This window comes from Poromitra crassiceps (assembly GCF_964638095.1).
Source record: "Poromitra crassiceps genome assembly, chromosome: 10".
In the NCBI taxonomy this organism is placed as follows: domain Eukaryota; kingdom Metazoa; phylum Chordata; class Actinopteri; order Beryciformes; family Melamphaidae; genus Poromitra; species Poromitra crassiceps.
The window spans coordinates 20,945,783-20,959,507 of record NC_139631.1 but is presented as its reverse complement, the minus strand read 5'-3'; the positions used below and the strand labels follow the sequence as shown (position 1 = coordinate 20,959,507).

Sequence of the window (13,725 nt, the reverse complement as noted above, 5' to 3'; positions counted from 1 at the left end):
ACGAGCTGATATTTAGTAATCATTAAAGGAACACTCCGCCCATTTTCAACCAGCTTTGTATCATTAGAACAGCAGTAGTATATCAGAAAACTGTAAACTGTTTTGAAGTCTGTCATTTAATTTGACAGTTATTGAGTGTTAAAGTGTGGACCAGTGACATCACTGGTCCACACTAACTCAAATTAATAACTCATTAACTCAAATCAACTCTCAATAACTGTCAAACTATTCATCATTCATCTAGTTTGACAGTTATTGAGAGTTGATTTGAGTTAATGAGTTATTAATATGAGTTAGTGTGGACCAGTGATGTCACTGGTCCACACTTTAACACTCAATAACTGTCAAATTAAATGACAGACTTCAAAACAGTTTACAGTTTTCTGATATACTACTGATGTTCTAATGATACAAAGCTGGTTGAAAATGGGCAGAGTGTTCCTTTAAGTAATGATTAACTACTCTACTCAGGAACTTAGATACTAATCATTAACTAATGACTACCTACTCATTAACTATGATTAACTAGTGATTGACTAATGACGAAGTATTCATTAGCTACTCATGAATAATGATTAGTTTACTAGTAACTACTACATTATTTGTGTACGTTATTGTAAAGTGTTACCGAATATTCATATAATGTAACGTTAGTGTGCACAATTTATTTTACTCCTCTGTTGTCTGGAAATTGACATTGTCTCATAGATTGTGTAAATAACATTGTCTGCAATTGACGTTGGACTGCCACCTTGTGGCTAAAGTGGAATGACAGGACAGCATAGTCAACACTTTTTCCATTGTTTTTCTGCTGAAAATCAATATTGTATATAGGCCTATTGGAAATTAGCTGTGTTCTTGATGAATCCAGGTCAAAGTCCTGACATTTACTGTAAAACTGAATAATTCCTCATCTCTTCTCTTCCAGTTCCATACAATCCAAAAAGGCCATCTGTAGACTCAAATTTTCCTCTGTTTCTATGCTGGTTGTGCTATATTTATTTCTGTATTATCCCAATCATGTATTGTTCTTATTTCCAAAAACCACATTCCACACTCTTTATATAGGCTACCCAGCAATGGGTATATGTAGGCTACAGCCACTTTACAGTCCCGTTTGGGAATTCATTAAGATCTCATGTATTTTAGTGGATAAACCACAGCGGCTAGAACTACTTTAATCTCAAAATACGTCAGAAAGTAATCTACATTGCAACTACGGTGCGACGAAGATAGAAAATTATTCCGCCCGAACAGGGACTTGAACCCTGGACCCTCAGATTAAAAGTCTGATGCTCTACCGACTGAGCTAAAGCTGGGGAACAATAGTCTGGATGGAGGGGGGAAGAAGGGGAAAGAAGGGGAAGAAGGGGGAAGAAGGGGGGAAGGAGAAAAAGGAAGAAAAAGAGAGAAAAAGAGAGAAAATTGGGTTCAAATGAAGTTAATTGAGAGTTACTATTGACTCTGCTGCCCATCAGAAGTTCTAGGTCACACTTTTGAGCCTCTTAATTTGAGAAATGTGTCTAAACATGACATTTCACTAAGTATAACATGGGGGACTATGGATGTGAAGGTGACAAGTTTGAATCCCGGCTGGAACACATCTCTAAACCCAAACGCTTACCAAGTGTTGGGCGGCATCTTTCAAATACCTGTTTGTCAGCAGGATTACATCAAAACTACTGGGCCGATTTTCATGAAACTTAATGGAAAGGCGTAGCATGGGCCAAGGAAGAACCCATTGAACATGGGCCTTGGTGGAGGTCTGTGTTCGGATATATATATATAGATATATATGATGTCTGCTTTAGAAAGGAGGCACAGCAACAATGTAATTGTCTTCTCTGAATGACGTAATAAGTGTGCATGCTTGTATGCAATGTGGAACTGTTTGCAATACTGTTCTGTTGATGTACATTTTCTGGTAATTTCATTACCTGCTTGGGGTTGCACAAAGCAATACTTTGCTTGACTCCTGTTGTCACAGATATTTTTGGTAGAAATAAGTAAAAAGTACTGCTGTAGAAATATAGTGCAAATTTATTACAAAATATATACCTCTCTCTCACACAACAAAGACATGAATGAAATTATATGAAATAATAAAAAAGGGGCAATTGACGCAAACAGTAAACTAAGATAAAATAAATATAAAAAAAGTGTCTACATTGTCCAAAAGTGTCCACTTCTCAGTGTGCAAGTGGGCAAATGTGAGCTTCATCAGACCTGTCTTGGAGTATGCTTTTCCAGTCTGGGGAGGGCTGAACAAAAACCTAACTCAGGACCTGGAATGTGTGCAGCGGAGGTGCTGCCGTATTATGGGCCTACCAAGTGGAACGTTCCCCAGCCTGGCGGAGCGGAGAGATGAAGCCACCGCCAGAGAATTCAAGCGGATGCTGGAGGAGGAAGGGTCCAACCCCCTACTTGGAGCCCTCAAAACTCCACAGCACCAATATGGCCTGAGAACTACTAGATTGTTCACAGGGCCAATAAGTCACACAAAAAGACAGCAGCAGTCCTTCTTACCAAGAGCTTACAGGCTGTGCTCACATTGTCCATCCTTTTAGTTATCTCCTCCCTGTACTGTAGACATGTTATTGTTATACTGTATCTATTCTGGTCTGTTTTCTAACTTGTAAAAAAATATCTCATTTCAGCTTGTGATGCAACAATGTTTTTTCTTTAATAAACTTGAAACTGATAACACAAATGAGAATAACCAGGGTTCCCACACCTTGTTAAACATCAAATTCAAGGACATTCCAGGCCCATTTCCCTCAAGTGCAAGGACCCAACACAGTATGCCGTTTGAGACACGGATCATGGTAAATTACTGTTACAACACTGATAATTGTATAATGAGAACTAGCAGCTTTACAGAAGCCCACAGACAACAATTACAAAGAGACAGAGAGAGGCTGCTTTTAATATGGCATAGCTTTATGTTTTATGATTGTACATAATCACTTTGTCCAAGTTTACCTTCAGATACAGATCATGCCACCTTTTCTGGTTTGATGCTGGTCTGTTTCCTGCCTCAGAGGGCCAGACCTCAGAGGCAGCAAACCTCCTGCCTCAGAGGGCCAGACCTCAGAGGCAACCTCCGCAGGCGGGCCATCCATTCCTCATCACCTGTGGTTGGAAGCCATCTGCCATTAGAGAACAGAAAAGTGCTGCTTAAACTAAACCAGCTAAAGTTTATAACTATTCAGTTTCATTACACTACTGTATAAACATATTAATGTGGGTAGTTCTAACTCAATAATATAAAAACAAATAATAGCATTTGTAAATCAACAAATAGGGTTAGGGTCTAACACAGTGAGTGGTTCTCAACCTTTTTACACCAAGTAGGCTACCACCACCACAGAAATTACCATCATATGACAGTGGTGCCAGTACCACAGGTTGAGAACCACTACACATTTCAGCTCCTAGTAGTATATTAAGCCTTGTGTTAAAACAGGAACATCTGAATACGACATATAATTATGCTAAATCTCTTTCAGTGTGCTAAAACTGCATGACAATATGTTCTAACGTTATTAAATGACTGTCTAACTAGGTTAGGTAGTACATATTAAAGTAGAATGACTCGAGCGTAAAATTGGAGCTCACGTCATGCATGTTCTTGGAAATAAACCAACGTTATTGCAATGACTGTCAAACCTACGTTAGCTAACGCTAGCTACATAAAGTAGAATGGGGGTAAAATTGGAGCTTACGTGATGCATGTTATTTGACATAATTCATGTTGTACTTACTGTTCCTTTGCGTGGAAAACTTTTGCGGCGCTGGTGATGCTGCTGTGTTTGTTTACATAGCATGTCAGAAGCTGGGATTGATGAGACATGAATGGACGATAGCGATGGAGGGGGGGGCGGGCACAAAGCTGGAAAGATGGAAAGGTGTAGACGTGATTGGACGACAAAGCTGGAAAGCTGGGCAGGTGATTGGACGACAAAGCTGGAGAGCTGGGAAGGTGATTGGACGACAAAGCTGGAAAGCTGGAAAGGCGTACACGTGATTGGACAGCAAAGGTGGACATGCTTAGATGTGATTCGACGAGAGTAGCCAGTCTCTCGCTCCCCCGGCACCGCTATCCGGGCTCTGAAAGCACATAGGATGCCAGGAGCAATTTCAGTATTCCACCACTAGTGGGCGTTGCCTTTACATTCCAAGATTGTATATGTATCAGAATAGGTCACATCCTGGTGGGTATGGAAACATTGTCCGGTTGACTGGAGAGGGCCAGATGAACATAAGTGTTTCTCTTTCTATGTGAAAGATAGGGCTAGGATTGTCTCACACCAACCCTATCAAGATCTATATGACGCTAAACGCTGTTTGGCTAGAACAAATAATCCTCCCGCAGACCTGATTTAAGCGAAGAAGGAAGTGCGCAGAAATGAAACCTCTCGCTCATGGCCAAAGATGTCATGACGCCCGGCTGACCCTGGTGACGTGAGGTTACCCCGCTGTCACACCGGAAATCCCGATTGACTTGAGAAAAGCTAGCTACAGCTATAGCAAGTTAACGTTACAATGTATTTTATGCAACAGTAGATATGTTTTCTGACATAGCGAGTTAGTTTATATGTAACTTACAACCCTTAGTTAGGTACACCTCGAAGATAGTTAGCAACGTTTGCCAATGACGCTGAAAATGGTTGTATTTGGCGTCGGGGTGCCGCTCAAAGTCCTCAGGACTTCATTTCACCAGTTCAGAACAGGTGAAGTTTCAGTGACAAACGTGGTGAGCCTCCAGATAAGAAGGGACTACTGCATACAGAGAAATGTAACGCGTCTGTACAGCTCTCATACACACAATCCCAAGGTAAAATAACGTAATCTGTAATGATCAATTTAACACTGTCAAATCACTTATTCAATACATGAGGCCTATAAAAAATGAACACTATTAAAATGAGTAAATTAGCTATATAGCCTACCGGTATATGTTTTTTTTTTTTTTACACATCTCGTTTGTGTGTGTGTGTTTGTGTTTCTAGGTACCAAAGGTTGCAACATGGGAACCTGTAGGAGAGGACCAACTTCCCCCGGTAATGATGTCACGAGGGGATGAATGTCAACAAACACTGTGTGTGACCTCATGCCATGAATTCCTGGTTTTCCCCCTGACATGTCATACTTTAATTATGGGGAGGGAGGGGGGGGGGGGCGTGGCACAAGAAAGCTCAGCAGGCCAACAGTGTAACAATGAAGAGAAAAAAGGAGCTTCTTCGATTACTTGCAGCAAGTTTTAATCCCGAAGTAAAGTACATGTGTACTGAAACAGTTTAGCAAACAATGTACATCTTGTATAAACTGGGGCACAAAATGCAATGCATTTCAACCTTCAACCTCACTGGTCTTCGGCAGGCTGTATGCATTTTGTGCCCCCCGGTTTATTATTAAACTGTTTCAGTAAACATGTACTTTACTTCGTGATTAAAACTTGCTCCAAGTATCCTAGAAGCTCCTTTTTCTCTTCATTGTTACATTTTAATTATAACCACCAGAACTGCTTTTACAGCCGGCCCAGATCCCCGCTGACCTGGTGGACAAACTGGAGAGACTGGCCCTGGTGGACTTCCGCACCCGGCAGGGACTGACCTGTCTGGAGAGAGCCATACGCTTTGCAGATCAGCTTCATGTCGTTGACACCACGGGGGTTGAGCCAATGGATTCAGTTCTGGAGGACAGGTATGCTACAAACAGACAGTGATTACAAATATGTGTGTTTGTGATGGGTGTGTGAACATAAGTAGTCTGTTAAAACGGATGTGTTGGTTCCCGCAATTTGCAAAATGTTTCCACCTAACTTTCTGTACGGCACAGGGGAAAGTTGGTCAAAACGGATATAAGGCGTGACATCCGCTGAAGGCAGGCACATCCGCTAATTTCTCCAATCACCTGCCTCGGTTTTATTTAAATGTGTTGTGATTGGTTGAATACTGAATACCATCGAATGTCCTCCGGTCTGAAGCATTTTTTTTTCTTCTTTGGAAGATGACAACTTCCTCTGGCCAATTTTTAATGGGCTGAAGTACAGACTGTCTCTGGAGCATTCAAAGATTGTGGAAGAGATAGTCTGGCTTGAGAGACTAATCACAAAGGCCAAGTGATGACATAGTTAAAGAAAATTCAGGAATGTGAGTGTTAACAGTTGCTAATAGTAATGGTATAGAAAACATATAACTCTGGGTGCAGACTTGTACTAAACACCCATAGGTCCCAAAATGGCTGATGTAGTGCATCGGTAGCTGTACATGTCCATCTCTCTGGCACTTCTGCTTCCCCAATATGATATAACACAAAATGTGTGTGTTTCATTCCTGCACATTCAGAGTGCTGTACCTGATGTGTGTGTTTCATTCCTGCACATTCAGAGTGCTGTACCTGAGGGACGATGCTGTGACAGAGGGGGACTGTGCAGAAGAACTGCTCCAGCTCCCCAAAAGCACAGTGGAGGAGTACTTTGTGGCACCACCAGGTAAGAAAACCACAGGGATGAATAAATAATTAGTGGAGTGACTGTTACTAGCGTGTTTCGCAATGAGATTGATCTAACATTTTGAAGTATGACTTGAAATTGAATAAAACTAAAGATGGCACTGCACAAACGTAAATCGTTTCCTGTGATAATAAAGTTTCTCCCCCCACTCTGCCACAGGAAACATTCCACTTCCAAAGAGGGAGGAGAGGGCTGCCATGCTGAAACACTCAGAGTTCTGACCTGAGCTTTGTGATTTTGTTTTTCTTTATATTTATTTATTTATTACAAGGTTTTCATTCGAGGAGGCGGTGTGTCTTCCATGAAATGATGTTCCAGATCTGTCAGTCATGTGCCTAAAGTTCAGACTTTGTTCACCTCACTGCTTTTGTGCAACCATCAGCTAATCACAGAAGGTGATAAACCTTTTTTTAGTGAATAAATTATTTGTCAGACGTGTAGTTCGGATTGTTTCATTTCAGAGCATAACCCAGCAGTCCTGTGCTGTAGTATGTTTTTTAATTAAGAAGGAAAAAAAGCATCTGAAGTGTACATGTAGTACAGGGATACTCAACTTGCTTTGCCCGGGGGCCACTTTTGTAAAATGATAGGAGGCCAGGGGCCAGGTAATAAACAAACATTAATATACATTTTTAGTCTGACAATTTTGTGCACACAAATAGTTAGTTAGGTTAAGTTAGTTAAGTACATGGGTGGCAAGCAGACAGCAGTATTTGACAATTTAGCTAGAGCTCAGTGAAACTTGATTTCACGTTAGTTTTCATTGTGAATTAGAAAATGGTAGGGGGGGCCACTCCGCACCTTATCGTGGGCCGCATCTGGCCCCCGTGCCGCAAGTTGAATGTCACTGATGTAGTAAATATGCATCTCCAACTTGCTGAATAAAAATCATCAAAAGGGGGTGCCCCGGTGGCTCATTTTCTTTTATTTTCTATTTCAGCTTAGTTTGTTTTGAGAGTTAAGTTTTGATACCTCAGAAATGCTTTAGTTTCAGTATCAGTTTTGAGCAATGTGTTGGTACAGTGTTATTATGTGGGTGTGTCTTGAAGGGAGATTATAATTGGTAGGGTATTTATAATTTAGATGACTCTTTTCACGTGGCATTGTTTCATCAGTTTTATTAAACTTTAGGCTAACAACACTGATTTAGGTTAAACCACATTTCTGTTGAAAATCCTACATTACAGTGAGTCATAAAATAGCCACCACATTTCTGTTGAAAATCCTACATTACAGTGAGTCATAAAATAGCCTATAACTTGGTAGTAGGGTACACATAAGGATGAAAGTTGTTGTTACCAAACAAATAAAATAATTTGTTTAGTCTATGGTTTTAACCTATCAGCTGGACTTCATGTGTTAATACAAGGCCTATTCTACCTTAATAACGGTAGTTATTTCTCGGATCAAGATTCAAGATCACTGATAAAACATGGGTTTAACCTGGTGAATTCATAAATTGTCCTCCAGGCCCAGTTGGAGCAAAGCCCAAACATGATGGTAAGTTACATTTCAGCAAACTCATGAGTGCAGAATGGAAACCGAAACTTATAGCTACTAGGAAGGGAAAACGAATCTAATACGTAATGGGGCGGGGCAGCCCGCTCAGCTGGAGTTTATAAACACCAGGCAGTCAGCTGAAACCAGAGAGTCTCGTCGCTGAAGCTCATCAGAGGAATCAATTGTTTTTGTAGCCTACTCAAGAACAAGGTAAGATGCCGTGACTTTCAAACTTGTAGGCTAATAATATAAATACTTTTCAATCAGTGGTTCTCGGGTGGGAGGTCATTTATAAGAACTTAACTTAATTAGAAAATGTAGAAGAATGATTATTTTGACATTTCACTGTTATCTCTCAACTATGCCTACAACACAAAGTCATTGAATTTTGGACAAAATCATCTGTAAAAAAATATTCTCTGATTTGTTTGGGTCCAAGAGACATCTCGTCATCAAATGAAAAAAAAATTAAGATAATGGTAAAGTTTTATGGGATACGAAAAATTCGGACGACAGCTACTGACTGCTATGGTGACTCAAGTTGTTATTAAAGTTATCATTTATTTATCCCCATGCAGCGTACGGGGACCAACTCCAGTTATTTAGCCTGTGCTTTGGTCAGGGGCACTGACAGGAGTAGCCTATTAACCATAACATACATGTCTTTTGGTGGTGGGAGGAAACCGGAGCACCCGGAGGAAACACACACGAACACGGGGAGAACATGCACACTCCACACAGAAAGGACCTGAGACGTACCGGGGTTCGAACCCGAGACCTTCTTGCTGTGAGGCAACAGTGCTACCCACTGAGCTCAGTTTTTAGCGCTGCTGCATCACAGCAAGAAGGTCCCGGGTTCGAACCCCGGTCCGTCCCAGGTTCCCTCTGTCATTCTGTGTGGAGTTTGCATGTTCTTCCCGTGTTCGTCGTGTGGGTTTCCTCCCACCATCAAAAGACAATGTTATGGTTAAAATGGCAATTCTATAACTGGAGTTCCAAGGGACAGCAGTTATTATTCATCTGGCTAGCACATACATTGACAGTAGCCTAATGTTCATTAATGTGCATTGTCCCTCAAATAAATAACATTGCTGTTATGGTCGATAATCGATATTTACCGATGTTGAATTATCTGTTAAAAAACAAGTTTATATGATAATCAAATTTTGTACTGAAAAAACATGTAAACACTGAATTTGGAGGAATTTTTGCCGATACGATAACCGATATTAACATTGGTGTTCTTTTGCTCATCGGCTGATACCGATATTGCTGATATATCGTGCATCCCTGTTTTAAATGATATAATCTGTCTAAGGCAATTGTAATACTCTTCCAGGCAATAGCTTTCATCATGGAGATAACCATCACAATGCTGAACGGGCTGAAACATCACCAGAGGGTGGACCCAGACACCACAGTGGCGTCTCTGAAAAGCCTGGTCCACCAGATCTTCAGTGTATCTCCAGAGAAGCAGAGGCTGACACATGGTAACGGCCAGAAGATAGACCTCAGTGACGATTCAAGGTCTGTCAGCTCCTATGGGTTGACACACGGATCTAAAGTGTGGGTGCTGATAACAGAGCCGGCTGAACCAACTCCAGTCCAGGTGTTCCTGAAAAACGAGAAGGGACAGACGCGCACATTCAACATCACCCCCGCCGAGACAGTGGAGGCATTCAAGCTCAAGGTCCAGCAGCGGGAGAGCGTGCCAACAGACCAGCAGAGGCTCATCTTCCAGGGCAAGCAGATGGACTCCGGCAAGCTGTGGGACTACGGCGTGACAGAGGGAAGCACCATCTACCTGACTCTCCGCCTGAGAGGGGGCTGCTGAGGACCCCCCATGGGACCTGCTCACACCTTAGCATTATTTAATTGATCATAAATTAACCATGACCAAATATTAGTTCATTTATTTTTTTATTATTGAGAAAGCACCTGTCACAGAATTTGTAATCCTGTTAGTAGTCTTAAGAAAATGTTTTCTGTTGTAGTTTTATTTTGGTAACCAAATCAAAGTCAACATGTCATACCACATTGTTAACAGAATCTATGCAAGAAAAAGGATAAAACAATAAACATGTATAACACATTTTCTGTACCTCTTTCTTTTGACCTGAGAAAAGTAACATTTAGCCCTGCATAGCTACGGTATATCCTGTATTACAAGGGCAGTGTAGTGAGAGTACACAAGAAGTAACAAAAAAGGCTTCCTTTAGGATTTGCTATTCAGATATTAAAAAATAGACTAATTCACTCACATAATTATTTTACAAGACTTTGGCATTTCTTTAAGAAAAATATTAATTACAGCATATTATAAACTACTACATTTACCATAGTCAGTTATTATACAGTCATGTGTTCAAATATCAACATCAGCAGTGCCAATTACATGTTACAATGACTCTTACCAGTTCAACTCGTTATTAGTTCATTAGAGAGCTACTGTGTGGGAATTGTGGTCCAGCTTACGACTAGTTGTACCGGCTGGATTATCTGGCATTGAAAAGCATTCCCCAGCTGCTGTGTCTTTCCTCCAAATTCATTATCAGGGAGAAACCTTGAGAAGCTTCATTTCCTCACAGATGAAAGGTAAGCGTACCAAAACAAGGCAACCACGTTGGCAAACAGCACTCGGAACTGAAAGTAAGAACAGAGGAGAAGGCAATGGAAAAGAGAACTCCCAAATAGTTTGGATCTGACTCATCGTTTGCTCGATCTCTCTGAAATCTGCCGCTGCTTACCTGAACAGGCACAAAGTTGATGTTGATGAACTGGAAGGGAGTCCATACTTTCCAGTTCATCTTTAAAGCAGTCCAGTAACTACTTCTCATTTTCCTTTCAAAGTCTTGCCACCCTTTAGCCTGAATAGATGTCAGAAGACAATGGACCATGACATTTCGTAAATATCTGATAGGTTAATATAAAAAAACATTACATGATTACGCATGATGTCCCACCTCCAGAATGTTCATAACAAAGTAGAAGATGAGCAGAAAGCCAGGGGCAAAGACAAGCCGGTCCAAAAGCAGACGTTTGACGATGCAGTACGGGTCTGTGCTGGGCATCCACACCTCCATCAGCTGGTAAAAGTAGTGGCTCACTGGTCCAGTAATAAACAACCTGAAACAGGCAACAATTAGTTATGACAGCAAAAAGCATCAACTATTGGCAACTAAATTGTTGGGATAATTTATTGGAAATGGTCAATGTACAACTCATTCGTATGTAAGCAGGACAGGAGGGTCAACTTTTGACTAGATCTTAATAGGGCAAACTATGTTGTAACATCAGTAGTTAGGCAGGCCTGCAACTGCCTGGCAGCAATAGGTTGCATACTGAAATATGGAAACTGGCCTAAGGGTGGCACTACAGCAACGGTTCAAATCTTAAAACCTCATGAGGTTGTTTGCTCAATGGAGAGGAAACCTTTGTACACTGCAAGTATGTGGAAATGAAGTCCATGACTCAGACGTTTTCAAAAACTGTAAAACTAATTAACTGCATGTTATGCAAAATTGCCCACAGGCACCTGCATGCTGTCATTGAAAAATGATCTATGAGGCTTGTTGATATCTGCAGAACTAAAACTTAGCTGTGCATGTAAACACACAATATGCCTACTCAACTGTACACATATGTAGACTACATTCTTGCTTGATATGAGTCCATATTAATCCAATCTTGATGACAACTATATGATGTTGATCAACGAACTATATATGTTAAAAAAGCCTGCTGATGATACTCATACTACTATGCTATTCTTTCATGCCATGACAATTCTCATATGCTAATGCAGCTTATTTGTGTGATCTGCATGTCCCCTTAATAGCTTTAAGACATAGTTTAGGCCTAACAGATTTTATTTCTCTCCCTTTTTCTCATATTTTCCTCATGAGTAAATGGCTAAGCTGTTCCTGGACACCGTATGGCTGCTTTGAGCTTTATTTAACTTTGAAATTAATGATAATAATAATTATGTAGCCCTACGGTTTAACTTGGAAGTCACCCTTACATTAATTTTCTTCTTGTAGATGAGTCCAGGTTCACACATCATAGCCAGTTCAAACCCCCTCACCAAGTTTTCACTCTGTATATAAATTCCTGTGATTTAGTGTTCATGAACAATCAGCACAGCTCACCCATAAATAGCATAACGTGTAGCAACAGCTGTGTCAATCTCCTTGGCTGGAGCTCCATTCTTGGCTTTCTGTTTCACCTCCAAAATCTGAGACAGAAGATTGCCTAAAGCTGAGAGGATGGCGCTGAAAATGTCACACACACACACCGCGCACGCACGCACACACACACACACACACACACACACACGCATACCCCCCCCCCCCCCCCACACACACACACACACACACACACACACACACACACACACACACACACAATAGGTAAATTCAGAACAAGACATGCTTATTAAATAAAGTGGTATCATAAACATCAGTATCTATCCAAAAATAGCCATGACAATGTTATTGGAAGTTATCAGGGGAGGTTCCCAAGCCAGATGCTGATTGGTTTAAACCAGAGGACTATGAGGTCAGTGCAAACAAAGTGGTCAAGAGGCTTCACTTTGAAGTCAACAAGCAAGTATAATTGTCAACAAATGGCAATAATGGAATAAAATCCAATGTGGTAAGGCAAACTGTGGACAACGATGCTAGTCTATGCAATAGTTTTACTATTTTCCTGTCGTTTGGCTTTGGTCCAACTTAAGTAGGCTAAACTTATCTCTATAAACTAACGTTAACTGAGCAAACATGGCCAGACACAAACGCCTGTCTGCAAAGCATGACTTTGTCAATGCTTTACAGATGCCATGTCAGTGAATGAATGATACTGACCTCGTTACAGACTTGGTTAGAATGGGATATTTCTTCAAAAGAACCAAATACTGCTGCAGCAACCGCACATGGATGGACGAATCTCGGATCGGCAAACTCTCCACAGGCATTGTCAGTTCTCTGTCTAGACGAGCAACACTAACATTACCGCTAAAACAATCAGCCAAGTTGAAGCTGAGCAAAGAGGAGAGGCACGTCTTCCTGACTATTTCAGCTCACCAGACCGGTGACGTCACTACGTACACTACAGTCACGCCTTCATCACGTCCAAAATATGAAGCAGAAAGAAGACAATCTTCAAATTATAAAACGCAAAGTAAAATATATTTTAAAGTGACATAGTGGAGTCCATGTAAATATTCATGTAATAAGTCCACATAAAATGTTTTTATTTTCCTCATTTTGACCAGGGACTCATCAAGAGGGTTCAGCCTAAAGTGTAGCAGCCCGTAGCAGCACACAACAGCCTACTACTGTATCTCCTGGTATACTGGATGTCAGCGCGCCACTATAGAGCCTCTTCCAACACAGCTCACTTATTAGTTTTCAATTCAGAATCCTCAAATCCCTGTAACAAATTTCATACTATGACCATGGACAGTTCACTCTGACTACAGTCCCAAAACTAGACAAATAACCAAGAGAGCCTAGGAGATCACCCTGATGTTACAAGAAAAGTTCAGGAGGTATTCCACCAACAAAGGATGGGAGATTTACTTTGATTGTTATGGGGATTTCACATGAACACACATCCAGCTGGGAGGAGACCACAGGGCAGATGGAGAACTAGGTGGAGATTATATCTCCACACTGGCCTGGGAACACATCGGGATCGCCCATTCAGAG

At 41.0% G+C, this 13,725-nt stretch overlaps 3 protein-coding genes across 4 annotated transcripts; 2 read left to right on the top strand and 1 right to left on the bottom strand.

Annotated features, from left to right (window-relative positions):
* Positions 1-4,503: 4,503 nt before the first annotated feature.
* Positions 4,504-6,957, top strand: gatc (glutamyl-tRNA amidotransferase subunit C). 2 transcript variants are annotated; one of them, XM_083644586.1, is made up of 5 exons: positions 4,504-4,837; positions 5,013-5,063; positions 5,537-5,706; positions 6,393-6,496; positions 6,677-6,957. In XM_083644586.1, exons 1-5 carry the CDS (start codon positions 4,655-4,657, stop codon positions 6,736-6,738), a joined length of 570 nt encoding a protein of 189 aa, XP_083500712.1. In that variant the 5' UTR covers positions 4,504-4,654; the 3' UTR covers positions 6,739-6,957. The 2 variants fall into 2 exon arrangements, with proteins under 2 accessions (XP_083500712.1, XP_083500711.1); XM_083644585.1 differs by having other exon boundaries at positions 6,351-6,496.
* Positions 6,958-8,177: 1,220 nt separating this feature from the next.
* On the top strand, positions 8,178-10,109 carry isg15 (ISG15 ubiquitin like modifier). The gene is made up of 2 exons (XM_083644589.1): positions 8,178-8,227; positions 9,357-10,109. The coding sequence occupies exon 2, from the start codon at positions 9,372-9,374 to the stop codon at positions 9,849-9,851; it is 480 nt and encodes a 159-aa protein (XP_083500715.1). The 5' UTR covers positions 8,178-8,227; positions 9,357-9,371; the 3' UTR covers positions 9,852-10,109.
* Positions 10,110-10,236: 127 nt separating this feature from the next.
* On the bottom strand, positions 10,237-13,025 carry pxmp2 (peroxisomal membrane protein 2). The gene is made up of 5 exons (XM_083644587.1): positions 12,880-13,025; positions 12,166-12,288; positions 10,981-11,143; positions 10,765-10,884; positions 10,237-10,660 (listed from the first exon to the last, which is right to left on the bottom strand). The coding sequence occupies exons 1-5, from the start codon at positions 12,987-12,989 to the stop codon at positions 10,592-10,594; spliced, it is 585 nt and encodes a 194-aa protein (XP_083500713.1). The 5' UTR covers positions 12,990-13,025; the 3' UTR covers positions 10,237-10,591.
* Positions 13,026-13,725: the final 700 nt, after the last annotated feature.

What these genes read in the sequence shown, in the direction of transcription:
- gatc (XM_083644585.1), top strand. Translation starts at nt 4,655, where the DNA reads ATGACGCTGAAAATGGTTGTATTTGGCGTCGGGGTGCCGCTCAAAGTC. An exon ending in CTCATACACACAATCCCAAG is followed by an intron (nt 4,838 to 5,012) that starts GTAAAATAACGT and finishes TTGTGTTTCTAG; the next exon opens with GTACCAAAGGTTGCAACATG. An exon ending in GTACTTTGTGGCACCACCAG is followed by an intron (nt 6,497 to 6,676) that starts GTAAGAAAACCA and finishes ACTCTGCCACAG; the next exon opens with GAAACATTCCACTTCCAAAG.
- isg15 (XM_083644589.1), top strand. Translation starts at nt 9,372, where the DNA reads ATGGAGATAACCATCACAATGCTGAACGGGCTGAAACATCACCAGAGG.
- pxmp2 (XM_083644587.1), bottom strand. Translation starts at nt 12,989, where the DNA reads ATGCCTGTGGAGAGTTTGCCGATCCGAGATTCGTCCATCCATGTGCGG. An exon ending in ACACGTTATGCTATTTATGG is followed by an intron (nt 11,144 to 12,165) that starts GTGAGCTGTGCT and finishes TGCCTGTTTCAG; the next exon opens with GTTGTTTATTACTGGACCAG. An exon ending in TCAACTTTGTGCCTGTTCAG is followed by an intron (nt 10,661 to 10,764) that starts GTAAGCAGCGGC and finishes TCTTACTTTCAG; the next exon opens with TTCCGAGTGCTGTTTGCCAA.